Source organism: Globicephala melas, chromosome 11 (genome assembly GCF_963455315.2).
Source record: "Globicephala melas chromosome 11, mGloMel1.2, whole genome shotgun sequence".
Taxonomy (NCBI): Eukaryota; Metazoa; Chordata; class Mammalia; order Artiodactyla; family Delphinidae; genus Globicephala; species Globicephala melas.
This window is the reverse complement of record NC_083324.2, coordinates 81,832,747-81,848,453: the sequence shown is the minus strand read 5'-3', so window position 1 is coordinate 81,848,453 and position 15,707 is coordinate 81,832,747. Positions and strand designations below refer to the sequence as shown.

General features: G+C 40.6%; 2 protein-coding genes across 2 annotated transcripts; both read left to right on the top strand.

Annotated features, from left to right (window-relative positions):
- The first annotated feature begins 4,769 nt into the window (after positions 1–4,769).
- On the top strand, positions 4,770–6,427 carry H1-4 (H1.4 linker histone, cluster member). Its single transcript, XM_030881210.2, has one exon. It carries the CDS (start codon positions 4,770–4,772, stop codon positions 5,427–5,429), a length of 660 nt encoding a protein of 219 aa, XP_030737070.1. The 3' UTR covers positions 5,430–6,427.
- A 91-nt stretch (positions 6,428–6,518) lies between these two features.
- On the top strand, positions 6,519–15,488 carry LOC115866061 (histone H2B type 1-M). Its single transcript, XM_030881230.3, has 2 exons — positions 6,519–6,970; positions 15,095–15,488. Exon 1 carries the CDS (start codon positions 6,581–6,583, stop codon positions 6,959–6,961), a length of 381 nt encoding a protein of 126 aa, XP_030737090.1. The 5' UTR covers positions 6,519–6,580; the 3' UTR covers positions 6,962–6,970; positions 15,095–15,488.
- Positions 15,489–15,707: the final 219 nt, after the last annotated feature.

Genomic DNA, 15,707 nt, shown 5'->3' with positions numbered 1-15,707 from the left:
TTGATATGTCTTACTATTTGTGGGGTTTACCCTGCTCACTTAGTTAAGGTGGTGTCTGGGTTTCTCCACTGTAAATTCATTACCTTTCTCTTTGTAGTAGGTAGATATCTTGGGGAAGATACTTTGAGACTATGCAAATCCTGATTGTCCTTCAAATTTCACTCAGTGATTTTAGTATCCTCCTGTGGATTTCATCTGCAACAAGGAAAAGTTGTCCATTTTCCTTATGTATGTATGTATTTATTTACGGGTATATATTTTATCTATGAGTTAAAATCCAGTATTATCAATTTTTATTTTGTTGCTCAAATGGTACCAGCTTTAGCAATTAGTAGCTCCTTGAGAGTGGCTTGCATGGTGTTTCAACAAATTCTCATTTTATTTTAAGCATCTTCCTTTTCTGGCACCACAAGATATTCCAGGCTCACCCTGTATTATCCCTGCTCCAGCCTTGGAGCCACTCACTTCTCCAGGTAGTCCTGGTTCCTTTGATTAGAGAATGATGCTTAAAAACCAAAGATTGTCTTCCAGGTGTGCTAATTGCTACTAGGGTGTCACTGCTTTTAGTTCCACTCCGCTGACAGAGCAAGGAAGTATATTTGTATGTTAACCCAATCACATACACACACTTCTAGGTGTCTATATCTATTAAACTGGAGATGTATTTTAAAATATGAGTTTATATTAATACTTCTGATTCTAATCCAGTACAAGTTTCATTTTAGCCAAATACTTCTTTTTGCACTAGTGAGAACACTGGATCTCATTTTCTACACTGTGTTTACTTCTTTGTTCAATTCTAAACACATAAGTAGTTTCAGAATTGTTAACCCATAACCCTGAGAAAAACACTTTTATTAGATTACAACCTTTATGTGTAGTTGCTTTTGTCTTTAGCCTTATAGTATCCAATCAAGATACTGTTTTCTACAGTTACTTAAGTTAATTTTTATCTTCCCCAATCCCTTTAGTGTTATTATGTAATAACTGTAACTTAATATAGTTTGGTTAATTTGTTAGTGCTTGTATTCCATTCTGAGTTCCCCCATCTCTACTGCTTTTAATAGTGTGACTATTTTGCTGGTATATGAAGCATTACTATAGTTTTAAGAGTCAGAGTTATACAAAAAGACATACTCAGAAAACTGTCACTCCCTTCTCATCCCTGCAACTCTGTTCCCATTCCTTCCTTCTTTCCATTCCTTTCTAATCCCCACCCCCACAGATAACAAATCCCTTTCATTTTTGGTTTATTCTTCCTGTGTATCTTTTGCACAAATGAGAAAAAAAATGTATTTTCTTATATCTTCATCTTTCTCTTACAGAGGGTATCATACTATAGATACTCTTCTGCACTTGGCTTTTTCACTTAACCCTCTATCCTGGAATTCATTCCTTAATAACTCATAGAGATCTTCCTCATTCATTTTTGTAGCTATATATTACCCAATTGTACATATGTGTTCTAGTTTATTCAATCGCTTTTATACATGGATATTAAAGTTTGCTCCAATATTTTACAGTTCCAAAGAGTGCTGCAATTAATAACCTTGAGTATGCACCATGCCCCAGCTTTATTTGTTGAATTAAATAAAAATAATAACAATTTCTGAAATAATATATAGCCCATTTTAAGAAGTTTTCCAGAAATGCTCTACACCAAAAGCCAAGATAGAGTGCCTCTTAAAAGAGCCTACAAAGGGGAGGCTGTCCCAACAGATAGAGATCTACAGGTGGTCTTCATAGCGTCACCATGGCTGCGATCATACAACACGCCTGCTATGAGGAAGCTGGAGAAGGGCTAATTTGTTTAGCAAAAAAGCGCCTCTTCCCCAAACTCTGTCTTGACTTTTCTACTGAAATAGAAAAGTCCAGAATCAAGTGCTTGATTCTGGAGCCCAGAATTTTGGAGTAAAAGGAACTAAGTATAAGCCTCACTTTCCTTTCAGCTTTTCCACAAATCTCATCATTACTCTTAGCACAGTTGCTACCGTGTTCAAAATGGAAATGTTTGCAGAGTGCTCCCCATTTTTTATGACTTGGGGTTTCTTAGAGGCTTAAAAACGCCAATAATAGGAAATTACTTTTTGTAGATCATTAGCGATTAACACACTTGAGAATATTTCATGGCTATAAAAGTTCAAGAAATGCATGAGGAAGACTCCTCCCACTCTGGCCATATGAGATTGTACTGTAAGAAATACATTTTACACGGTGGCACCCAGCACACCATCAAAAAGCTATGCAGAAAACTGAAACTACCTGCTTTGGGCTCTGATACTTTGTATTCTATTCTAGTTCATTAAAAAGGAAACATTTTGGCCTTGTGCTACAAAATTGATTTTGCAACCTTTAATGATTGTTCAGACCTGCAGCCTGAAAAACACTGAGCAAATGCTTTGAAGTCAAACAGATGTGAGCTGAAATCCTGGATGCACCTCTTACCAGCAGTCTTCTTGGGAGAATTCAGAATTATCTGCGGCAAGACTTTGGAATCTATATTTAAAGCACAGGTACAACACACACATACACACACACACACACACACAAACACCCTAGGTAGTTCTGATATAACTGACAGATCAATAGGAAAATAGAGCCTTTGGTGTTACTTCTATTTCAAATAAATGCTTGATGTAACAGTGGCATATCCTCTACGTCTTCTTTAAGTCTGTCAAATAGTTTTATTTATAGAAAACACACTGCAACATAGGAGATGAGCATAGATGAGTTAAAAGATCCCAGAATTTGAAGAATTTAAGTACCTCCAAATCAGAAGTCGTTAGGAATACATAGAAAAAAGTGAGGTATTTGAGAGAAAATTCCAGTGTGCTCTGCAAATTTCAACTACGTAGGGGAGTGGTTTTGTTTGTCATTGCAAATGAGCATAACCCCACTGCCCTGGGATTAAAGTGCCCATAAAATCAATTTCTGTAGTAACCATCAAGTGGTCTGTTTTGGAGCCTAATCCCCTCCCTTTTTATTTTAATATATAACAAAGCGCATATTTATTTTTCACTAGCATGCACAAATTACATTGAAAATGTTTACATATTAAGGCTTTAAAAAATATTGATAATTTATATGTCTTTTATACCAGATTCAGCATTAATTTAAACAAGACTCTTTTGAGACATTTCATTCATGTTGAATCAAAGATCTGTATTCTTTTATTTCAGTAGTAGAGTCTGTTGTGTGTGGAGAAAATTGGGGGAATGGAACTAAAAATTAATGTGATGTCAAATGCCATGTTACAACCAGCTACACCCACAGAATTGTATCCTATCACCTTATAGCACTGGCCAAAATTTCAAGTCTTTCAAGTACATGGCTTGTAGTTTTTAAAGACAATTCCGTCCAGATCATTTTCCAGGAATAATTCCTTTAGTTGGGTTTTCATTGCCAACGTGTACACTTTGGTGATTGCCAATATGTACTACCTAAATAAAACCACTTTTTCAAAGACCTTGCAAAGGGTGTCTTCAGAGGACAAAAACTTAACGTGGATGGTCCCTCAAAGCTCTGCTTCCGAGCTGGAAATCTGAACTTGTCATTCGATCCTACACGGAACTTATTTTCTTTTTGATGGAGCTCCAGGAAGCATAGGACCATAATCTTCATGAGTGAAGCCATATTTGCTGTGTGGACTAGTCATTCATCAGTTATTCAGTGATAACAGGGTCTGGGTTTCTCCGGTAAAGGGAATAGATATGTTATAATCTACAGTTTCCATTTAGTTCCCCTTATGATCAACGCTTGAATTCCAACTCTAAAGAGTATATTTCTATTTGATCCTGAAGCATATGCCAAAAGAACTCACCAAGACTGCAAACAAATTCTTCCAAGTGCGCCTCCGCTTCCAGTGACTTCATAGAAAACATCTGCGTGTTATTTGAAAATTAATCCTTTTCCATCTGTGTATCCTGTGTTTTGGACTCCCTTTCCTTCCCAAATATCCTGAATTCAAGGTATCTAAACTCATGGAGCAGTTGTCCAGAGGAGGAGAAGCAACCGCCCCTCCCCCAACCCCTGGGAGCAGACAGGAAAAGAATTATCCTAAGGAATTGTTTAAAAACCCAGACGCAACAGAAAGAAATAAAACCATGGCTGCATACGTTGATGTCCCAGGGGTCCAACATTTCACCTCATATGGGCAATAATTTGTTTAGCATTAAACTAAACCAGTTTGATGAACTCAAATGCCCTCGGCTCAATAGACAGGACTCTCAGAGGAGCCTGTGTTACTTCCCTCACTTAAGTGCAGATTTGTAATAAAAATCCTAATGCCAGTTACATGCTTTTTGGACCTATAAGAACCTAACCACTTGGAGAATCATATTTGAGAGGTCAGAAAACTCCACAGTTAAAGATCGGTTTATAATTTACGAAGAAAATAGAAAGTTTTGTTTCTCTGAGTTGAAATTTGACAAGCACGGCGGGAAATATTGCTGGGTTTTGGCATAAGGTTTTGTGCTTTCCTCATAATTTGAGACCTGAGTGAAGCCTGAGACTTCGGGGATCATTTTCTGGGAAAAATCGGGCAATTCAGTGCAGAGAATTTTGATATTTTTGGCATTTTTTGAGGTGTAACAAACACAACTCGGGATCCGAGAGGACACTCTGAGGCTGCCAGCGAGGCGGGCTGGACAGCGCACCAATCACGGCGCAGCTCCGCCCTATATAAACGGGCGGGCGCAGCGGCGCGGCCCGAGTCCCGGCCAGTGCCTCTGCTTCCGGCTCGAATTGCTTTCCCAGCAATCGCCTTCAACATGTCCGAGACTGCGCCCGCCGCGCCTGCTGCACCGGCCCCTGCCGAGAAGACGCCGGTGAAAAAGAAGGCCCGTAAGGCTGCAGGTGCCGCAAAGCGCAAAGCGTCTGGGCCCCCGGTGTCCGAGCTCATCACCAAGGCTGTCGCCGCCTCCAAGGAGCGCAGCGGCGTGTCTCTGGCTGCGCTCAAGAAGGCGCTGGCGGCCGCGGGCTACGATGTAGAGAAGAATAACAGTCGGATCAAGCTGGGTCTCAAGAGCTTGGTGAGCAAGGGCACTCTGGTACAGACCAAGGGCACCGGCGCCTCGGGTTCTTTCAAGCTGAACAGGAAGGCGGCCACCGGGGAGGCTAAGCCCAAAGCCAAGAAGGCGGGCGCGGCCAAGCCCAAGAAGCCCGCAGGAGGGGCTAAGAAGCCCAAGAAGGCGACGGGGGCGGCCACCCCCAAGAAGAGCGCCAAGAAGACCCCAAAGAAGGCGAAGAAGCCTGCCGCGGCTGCAGGAGCCAAAAAAGCAAAGAGTCCGAAAAAAGCGAAAGCAGCCAAGCCGAAGAAGGTGCCCAAGAGCCCAGCGAAAGCTAAGGCGGTGAAGCCCAAGGCGGCTAAACCAAAGACCGCCAAACCTAAGGCAGCCAAGCCAAAGAAGGCGGCAGCCAAGAAGAAATAGGAAGTTGCTTTGGCTTAAGGCTTAGAAGCTCGACACAACCCAAAGGCTCTTTTCAGAGCCACCCAAAGATATCAGGAAAAGAGCTGTTGGCACGTTTTAAGGGGGCGTGGTTAGGAAGTGAAAGGCTGCAAGTGAGGGGCGGCCCTCCCTGGGGTGGGTATTGATGGCCTCGGCTGTAGTACAATGTGACAGTCCCTTTAGGAAACTGGTAAGAGTGCGGTTAGACTGACCAGGGAACAGGCCTGAGCGTAAGCTTGTTTTAGGCTCCAGTGTGCGGAGAGTGGAGACCGCTGGTTGAAAGTCCCCACTTCGCCCCAAAGGGCGCGGTAAGGGAGAGCACAAACTCAGGGGCAGGAAGTCTCCCCCCACCGTATCAGGCACTACGTTCTGTAGGTGTCTGGAGACCACTAAAGTGAAATTTAAATGTTTACCCCATTGCACGAAAGATGGTTTATCATTTAATGAGCCACTTGCATTTTCTTTGCTTAACAAGGGCATGCCGACAGGCAAAACTGGCAAGTTTGCGGGAAAAATACTCCCAAGTATTTTAAACATCATGGTTAATAAGTAACAAAAATAATCAGGACTTCTGATAGAGGACGAAGAGGTTAAGAATTGTGAACTTTTAAGAGGGTGACCCAGCCCAGCACGTTAGGTGCAGGTAGTGGCTACTTATTGGTTAGCTGCCCAGGGCGCGGAGTAATGCGTTTACGAGTTTGTCCACCAGCTCCAGCTGGACATTAACACGGTGACTAGTTGCGGGGCCCGAACCAATGCACGAAGTTATCCAAAGGAACAGAGAAGTTGCTTTCAGTTACTAACTTAAAGCTAGCATGTTATCATTTCCTTTCATCTGCTTGCTGTGAAATACACAGTGCAGGTGCTTCAAAAGGCTATTTGTACTAGCTATGGGTAGTCTAGTCTAGGCCCGTCTGATTGGGTCAAAGCACACTAACTAAACAGCCAATGAAAAGGTAGACCTGCTAGTATCATTTACATTCCTGTTTGTGACGCCACAATAAAATTAATCCAATCATGAGCGAAATCTTACTAACCTAATTTGAATACCGCATCTATAAGTAAATGTGGCCTCAGCGGGGGCGACTCTTTTCCCAGGTGTTAGCGTTAGTGTTCGAATTTTTAACGCTACAATGCCTGAACCCACCAAGTCTGCTCCGGCCCCGAAGAAGGGCTCCAAGAAGGCGGTGACCAAGGCGCAGAAGAAGGATGGCAAGAAGCGCAAGCGCAGTCGCAAGGAGAGTTACTCCGTGTACGTGTACAAGGTGCTGAAGCAGGTCCACCCGGACACTGGCATCTCGTCCAAGGCTATGGGCATCATGAACTCGTTCGTCAACGACATCTTCGAGCGCATTGCGGGCGAGGCGTCGCGCCTGGCGCATTATAACAAGCGCTCGACCATCACTTCCAGAGAGATCCAGACGGCTGTGCGCCTGCTGCTGCCCGGGGAGCTGGCCAAGCACGCCGTGTCCGAGGGCACCAAGGCTGTCACCAAGTACACCAGCTCCAAGTAAACTTGCCAAGTAAGCGTCTTTACACCTAACCCCAAAGGCTCTTTTAAGAGCCACGCATGCTTTCAGCAGATGAGTTGTAATCCTTTCATTCCAAAGGCTATTTCCGGATGTCTCCTGCCAAATTTAAAGCTTCACTACTGTTCTTTAACTAATACAGCCGCGTAGAAAATACTTATGAGGAACTTAGAAAATAACAATATGTGCTGTTAATTGCGCGCTCACTATGGGCAAGTACACTTCCATAGAGCCATGATACCACATAACCAGATACCAATTTGCACTGAAAATGCCATTTCAAGTGTGCAGCTTTCCTCTTCGTGTGTAGGTCTCCAAGTTGATCCTAAGGTTGATCCGGAATTTGGCGATGACCCCTTGCCCAGAGCACGAAGGCGCATGCTCTGACTTCATTCTGCTCGGAGCTTTTCCATTTCTTTCCTTTTTAAAAAAAAAATATATATATATATAGACATGTATTTCTGGAAAAAATGCTGAAGGAAATGGGAGTTTTCACTGAAATGTTACACAGGTTTTTCTGGTTTTCTTGCTTTGTAATTGGTGCAGTTTCTGCTTGAAGCTCTGAGCAGCGGGTGGGGGAGGGAGAGGAGGAGCCTAGGCACCGAGGAAAGGGAAAGGGAAGCCTTCAAACCCTGTCAGCTACTGTATCTTCTTTCCCAGAAAGTCATATTTAATTTATAGTCCTTTGGGAGCAGCATTCAGCTTTAAAGTCCTCTGGGTCACAAGAGGGAAGCACAGTACTCAATCAGTTAAGGCGCCTGATTGAGGTCTGAGGCCCCCTTTTCAGCACCCTCTCCGCTTTACCGGATGTCCCAGAGCGTCAAGGACGGAGAGGAAGTAGAATGAGAAGGAAAGCCTTTTCTGGCCGGTAGGATAGGGGTAAAGGTTTTCACTGCTGAGGAATAGATTCTGTCGGGAAGCTAAATCTCTGAAAAGAGGTCCAGAGGGGCTGGGAGGAAGTGGCTGGGAGGAGAGGAATCAATGGTCAGAGGTCACCAAGAAAATTGCCAGGTAGATGAGGCTGGGCTGGGAATGAAGTGCTGGTTGAGATGGAAAATTTAGGTGGAGGGTATTGTTGGCTGAGGGAGGAATGAATTTAGAAACTCTAGGGTTCTCACGATCTCCCAAAGAAACAGGGATTCATGGATTATGGGGATAGATTTTTCCATAATATGGCAAGCTGGGTACTTGGATGAACGATTAAAATCCAGAATAATATATTTTTTAATTTATAAAAGCAAGGAAGAGCCACCACAAAACTAAGGAACTCTCGGTTCCAGGGGCTTGGCCCACGTGAAACCCCAAGCACCACAGCCGACTTCACCCAAACTTGCGCTTTGTTTTTTAGGGTGTTATGTGACGCCTGGCCATGGTGGGGAGCATGATAAGAACTCTTTCCCAGTGAAGCTGAGACACCAGACCAAAATGAACTAGAAATAAACACACAAACACACTCACCATAGATGATGGCAAACAGTCTGCCCTGAACGTTGGTGCTGAGTAGATTCCACTGCTGAGAATTCGGACTACAAGCCAGACTTCACACTTAGTTGTTTCAGCTTTAATACCACAAGGATTCAAAACACCCACGCTGAGAATTTAATTTAGGGATATCCCAAACTGGTCTGGTGCCCCTGAGCACCTGGTAAAAGCAAATACAAATCCTCTCTGGAAGCATAAGCTTCACTTTAGGCCTCAATAAATCTTCACAGATAAATACCCAAGAAAATGAACGAGCAGCTTCACAACCGAAATTAACCAAACACACCATGAAATAAGGCACCATGACCAAAAGCAACAGACAATGAAAGCAAAAGCACAAATTAACAGATACAGACTTCAAGTGCCTAACTTTAATATCTTAAAAAAATATATATGTGCGGGATTAAGAGAATACAAAGAATGATCACATAGATTTGAAAAAAACAAATAGAAATTCTAGAAATATATATACATTTATTTCTAGAATTTCTATTTGTTTTCTATAGAAACAAATGTTACTATTCTATAATTAATTATATATATAATTATATATAATATATATAAATATAATATAAACATAAATTTATATAATACATATAAAATTATATATATAACAAGTTATACATATACATATAAAATTATAACAGAACTGAAATTAAAAGCTTACTGAATGATTTTAATAGCCAATTGGACCCAGCTGAAGAATTTTCATGAATTATATAACCAGAACACAAGGAATTATCCAAAATGAAAAGAGACGAATGTATAAGTGAGTTTAAGAGATCTGGAATTACTAGTAAAATTGTCTGGCATGCATCTAATCATAGTAGCAGGACACGCAGAAAATGATGCAGATGTGAGATTCAAATGATCATGGCTGACAGTTTTTTAGAATTGATGGATTACTCATACAATGAAAAATAAATGTAGTGAAAAATGATACAACAGAAAGGGTTACTGTGTGACACTAGACTAAGCCATATACATTCTTACAACAAATATAATGCTGATTTTCATAGGGTTGTGCCTTCTAATCTGTGTGGACACGTGGCATCAGACCAAAGCACTGTTTGAAATTCGTGGGGGGAGAGGACTTGAGTGAGTGATTATTTATATGCATTTTGTATCTAGCTAAAAATTCTGTCAATGCTAATCCATATTTAATGGGCTATCTTGATTTTCATTGCATATAATACTGTCATTAGCAAATAAAAAATCTTTGATATTCTTTCCAATAACAATTTCTCTTAATCTTTTATCTTGTTATTGTGTTAACTAAAATCACAAACTATTTCATATTAGACATGCTATTAGATGTCACCATCTTTTTTCTCCTTTTCATGGAAATAGCTTTGTTAGTTCATTATTTATAATAATACCTGTGTGTGTGAGCACGTGTGTGTGTGAGAGAGTAGTCTTTATTGTGCTAATGTAGTTTCCTTTTAATTCTTTTTTAAGAGTTTTTATTAGGAATGATTTATGAAGTTTTGTCACCTGATGAAATAATGTCCTTTTACTCCTTTAACCTTTTGCAGTAAAGTACATGTAGATTTTCTAATGTTAATCCATGCTTCCAGTCCTAAGACAAATCTTATTTGGTCATGTTGTATTATTATCTTAAATAATGGCTGGATAAATTTTAATATTTTACGTGGATTTTTAAAATCTCTACTATTCATATATAAAATCATTCTATGATTTTCTCTTTTGGGTTTACCTTCATCAGATTTTGTCCTTAAGGTTATGGTAGCTTCATAAACTTCACTGTAGGGCTCTCCTTTATTATTTACTGCTTTATAATAAATTATCCCCAAACTGAGCAGCTTAAATCAATGGACATTTATTATCTCATTCAGTTTCTGTGATCAGGAATCCAGAAGTGACTTAGCTGGGTGGTTATGACTCAGGGTCTCTCAGGAGGTTGAAGTCAAGATGTAAGCATAGGCTGCAGTCATCTGGAGCATAGGCTCCAGACTGTAGCTGGAGGATTCCCTTCCAAGATGGCTTGAATGCCATGTTGGATGCCAGACAAGTTCCTGGTGGCTGGTGGCAGGAGGAACTCAGCTCCTTGCCACATGGACCTCTCTGGAGGGCTAAATGACGCTTCAAAACACGTTAGCTGTTATCCCACAGAAAGAGAAATTATATAGAGAAAGAGAGTGCCAGGAATGCCTTCTGCGACCTAGTTTCGAACATCATACACTGACGCTTCTGCCACTTTCTATTCTTTAGAAGCAAGTCACTTAAACCTAGCATATATTCAGAAGGGGAATTAGAATCCACTTTTGAGGTAAGGATATTTTAAAAATTTGCGGACATATTTTAAAACCACCACGTCATTCTTTTTATGCTTTAAATACTTGAATGTAAAAAGTATTTGTGCTTTAAAGATTAGATAGAAATAAGTTGTAAAATCACCTGAACTTAATACCTTTATACTTGGTAGATTTTTAGGAATTCCAGCAACTTAGACTGTAATAGACCACTATCCACAGAGACAAAGTCAATAAAACTCCCACATGATGTCCTGATGGACTTTTCTCTGAGATTGTAAAGGACAAAATAGCGGCCTCTGCAGTTAAATAAAACATTATCTCAGCACATAGCAGGTTTTTTTTTTTTTTTTTTTTTTGCGTTACGCGGGCCTCTCACTGTTGTGGCCTCTCCCGTTGCGGAGCACAGGCTCCGGACGCGCAGGCCCAGTGGCCATAGCTCACGGGCCCAGCCACTCCGCGGCACGTGGGATCCTCCCGGACCGGGGCACGAACCCGTGTCCCCTGCATCGGCAGGTGGACTCTCAACCACTGCGCCACCAGGGAAGCCCAGCAGGTACTTTTTAAAATATTGAATGAATTGAATTAATTCATCTGAGAAATCCTAAACTGCAATCAGGAAAGCAAATCTCTGGTGCACGATTGTTTTGGAATGTCCAACAAACTAATACGTTTGGTCTTTTTGAAAAAGAAAACAAATTAAAGAAGAAAATAAATATAGTAAAAAATTAAAATTTCAGAAAATACTGTGGTATATGAAAATAGGAGAAAATAGAGCTTCCCTGGTGGTGCAATGGTTGGGAGTCTGCCTGCTGGTTCAGGGGACACGGGTTCGAGCCCTGGTCCGGGAAGATCCCACATGCCAAGGAGCAGCTAGGCCCATGCGCCACAACTGCTGAGTCTGTGCTCTACAGCCCGCAAGCCACAACTGCTGAAGCCCGCTCGCTTAGAGCTGGTGCTCCGCAGTGGGAGAAGCCACCGCAATGAGAAGCCCGTGCACGGCAAGGAAGACCCAACACAGCCAAAAATAAATAAATTAAAATAAAAAAGAAAATAGGAGAAAGTAATAATAAAGAAAATGGTAATGAAATTTAAAATTGACAAGAAATTAAAGGTAACATAAAAATTTATTTAAAATATAGGAGTGAAGATTGATGATGAGTAAAAAAATACAATGTTTCAAGTGTAAGGTAACAGATTAAGAGTTAGCAGAAACTCCATAAAAGAAGAAACTAAAGTGAAGAATTCAGTTATGAAGGTTTATAAGGAGATTCTTTTTTTGTGTGTGTGTGGTACACGGGCCTCTCACCGTTGCGGCCTCTCCAGTTGCGGAGCACAGGCTCCGGACGCATAGGCCCAGCGGCCATGGCTCACGGACCTAGCCACTCCGCATCATGTGGGATCCTCCCGGACCGGGGCACGAACCCACGTCCCCTGCATCGGCAGGCGGACAGTCAACCACTGCACCACCAGGGAAGCCCTATAAGGAGATTCTTGATGTGTGTCAAAATGTCCTAGCAAATTGTGCCATGCAGTAGTTAGCATATTTATTTATAAATCAATTTATTTAAGTAAGAGATAGTCATTGAATGTGTCTGGGCTAGTCACTGGCATGGGCACTGGAGATACAAAGAGAAATAAGGTTGTCCTTGACTTCCAGGAGCCCTCAGTTTTGTAAGATCGTCAAGGAAGCTTACAGTTAACTGCTTTCATTTCCCTTTATCTTTCACTAAGGCCCAAACAAGTGTTTATCACTCTTTGGAAGTCTGCAGTTAGGTGAATAGACTTAGGCTCATGTGGGAACTACCAAATTCATTAAATTAAGGCAAAAAAAATCATCCCAATATTTGAGTGATAAAAAAATATAGTAATATTAATACCATTGTGGGGCTTCCCTGGTGGCGCAGTGGATAAGACTCCACGCTTCCAATGCAGGGGGACTGGGTTCGATCTCTGGTCAGGGAACTAGGTCCCACATGCATGCCGCAACTAAGAAGCCAGCAAGTCACAACTAAGAAGCCCACCTGCCGCAACTAAGACCTGGTATAACCAAATAAATATTAAAAACATAAAAACTGCATATAAAAATAATAATAATACCATTTTGACATAGCGCAGAGCTAAGAACAGTCCATAAGGCTGCACTCACACATCTGACACCAACTTCAGGGTTCAGAGGTCTCTCCAAAACTACTCTCAGATTAGATAATTGATTAGAAGGACCCACAGAATTCACTAAAAGCTATTATACTCAAGGTTAGGGTTTATTATAGCAAAAGAACACAAAGCAAAATCAGCAAAGGGAGGAGACACATGGAGCAGAATCTAGGACGGTTCCAAACTCAGAGCTTTCGGTAACCCTTTCCCAGTGGAGTCATGGAGTGTTAACAACACCTTCCTGCAACAATGTGTGACAACACAATATGTATGGCCAACTAGGGAAACTCACCCAAGCCTTGGTGTCCAGACTGGATCTTTAGTATCCACTTCCTCTGGATCTAGTACAGATATGGCATGGCCCAAAGCACCCAACATAAATGATCCTATTACACTATGCAGTGTAGCTCAATGCCTCCTGGTAAACAAAGATAATTCTTATCATGCAGGACATTCCAAGGGCCTACAGATCACATTCCATCAAAGGGCAAAGGCCATACCCCCTTGGATAAGGTTAATTCTGAACAAAGTCATAAGAAAAACTATATTTTTACAATTTTGAATTAGATATCTATCGACTGTAACTTGAGTTCTACAACTATTTGCTTTTTATGATTCTCCTGTCACATATTTCTGCATACTTAGATCAACTGTGAACCCAGAAATTATAAGGAGATTTCTTTTGGAAGACTAATTTTTGTACTTTATTCAGATGAACAACTTCAGCAGTCTTCTCGATTCATACTCCCAACTTCCCTCCAAACCCTAGCTGCAGGAAAAGAAGACTTAGGAGAGGTAGAGTTCAACTTTGGGAAAAGTTTGGGGAAAGTTTCATGTTGGTGGCATGGGCATTTAGTGCTAAATAGAAGAAAAGGCTCCTTTACATGAAAAGCAGCATTTGAGTGGCTCTTCCTTTCATAAACCATGAAATTTGCCATCATGCACAGGGAACAGGAATTGTAGAAAACTAAAGGAGTTATGCTTTAGAGTTTTGTTTAAAAGTTTTAACAGTGAATGTTAAGCTGTATTTCATAAATACAAAACAATATCACAGCCAAATTATAGCTATTTTTTTTAGGAAAGAAGGAGGAGGAGCATGGGGAAAAGAAGAAAGGTGAGAGAAAATGAGGAGTCAGAAAAAGAATGGAAGAAGCAAACTACTACAAAAGGGAGGGAAAGGGCCCAGCGACCAAAGAGAAGCCTATAAAAGACTGTGATAGGAGAGAGGCAGTGGGTGGACAGGCTTAGTCATGTGTTTGGTATTTCAGCTGGGTGTAATACCTGTTACATAACTGAAATATTCTCCACATTTCTTGGGTTTTAGGTTGAGTGGATTAATTAAAATGGTATCATATCTGGGACACTTTCTCTGACCAGCAGATGTAAAATGATACCTCCCTATCCCATTTTTTACTTTCCTCCATTCATTCTTCTTTGTTATACTTAGTACTTATTGACATAAGTTTGTTTATTATTTGTTTCCCCTCCCCATTCTCAAGATTGTAAGCTCATTGGAGCAGGGTTAGTCTTTTTTGCTACTGACTCCCTAATGCCTTGACTGTTTCAGACACAGTAGGCTCTCAGTAACCATTTGCAGCACGACATAATTAATTAATTAATTAAAATACACATACGTCTGCAACAACAGGAATAGAGGCCAGATCTGGTTGTTGAAATGGTTCAATTGAATGAGTGACTCTTCTGGGTCTCACTTTCTTCATCTATACAAGGAGAATAATAATAACGCATTACTTCTTAGAGTTATATTAAGGATTGAGATAATTTGTGTAAAGCTCTTAAAACAGTTATAGTCATTTCGTAAGCACTTAGCAGTTGTTAGCAATTGTTATATTTTCCTTAATCTCTGAATTAAAATGAAAATCAGAGTGACTAATTCTCTTCAGGTCAAAAACTAAAGGGAGAGAATATAAGCTTTTGAACTATTTGAATTCCACCCCAGTAAGGGTAGTTGGGAGACTTGAAACAAAGATTACATTATTGAGAAATATCTCTTGACTGAGTATGGTTTGAGTCATTACCTGTTAATGCTAATAATGACTAAAGTGTAGGTAACACTGGAGCAGAGATTCCTCATAGCACATTATACAAGTGTATGTAAACAGAACCCTCTTCTTTGTATAGCAGATATTAATGTTGATGGCAAAATGGCACCTAATATATAAACCTTTCTTATTTCTTCAATCAGGGGAGAGACATGAGTGCAGAGAAGAAATGAATGCAAACAGTAACTGAAAATGAGAATCTGGCCGTAGAAGTTATGAAGTATGATGTCTGACCTGCCTGAGATGATAGATTAGTGTGTATGTCCCACCAAAATCCTACCCATCCTGATTTGCTGCACACTGACTTATCAAAAGGAGATCACTACCCGAGTGGAAGAACCTAAACAAGGTGTTTTAGCTTTTTCATTTTATTTTTATTTACATAATAAAAACAGAATTTACTTCTGTTACAGGCGTAATTACTGGGAACTCATTATTTACCGTGGACTACCTTTGCTGGGGGAAGTCTGAAAGGATAGCAAAACATTTGTAAATGAGACGCTATATTTAATAAACTCTATGGATAATTGAAATTCCGCTTTCATTGTTGATTCAAATTCTTCTCCTAAGACCTTCCCTTTCTGGAAAGACAATTTATTTATATTTCAGTTTATTTTCTGGCATTAAGTTCTGAGTGGGTAAGATCTAAGAACTGTTTTGGCTTTGTTAACAATCTCGAAGGTAAAAACTTAGTTTAGCTAAGCTGACATTTAAGAGGTCACCTTCAACATCTGAATTAAGGGGAACACATTACTT

Bases quoted from the DNA above. Each gene is read 5' to 3' on its own strand.
- LOC115866061 (XM_030881230.3), top strand. From the start codon at position 6,581: ATGCCTGAACCCACCAAGTCTGCTCCGGCCCCGAAGAAGGGCTCCAAG.
- H1-4 (XM_030881210.2), top strand. From the start codon at position 4,770: ATGTCCGAGACTGCGCCCGCCGCGCCTGCTGCACCGGCCCCTGCCGAG.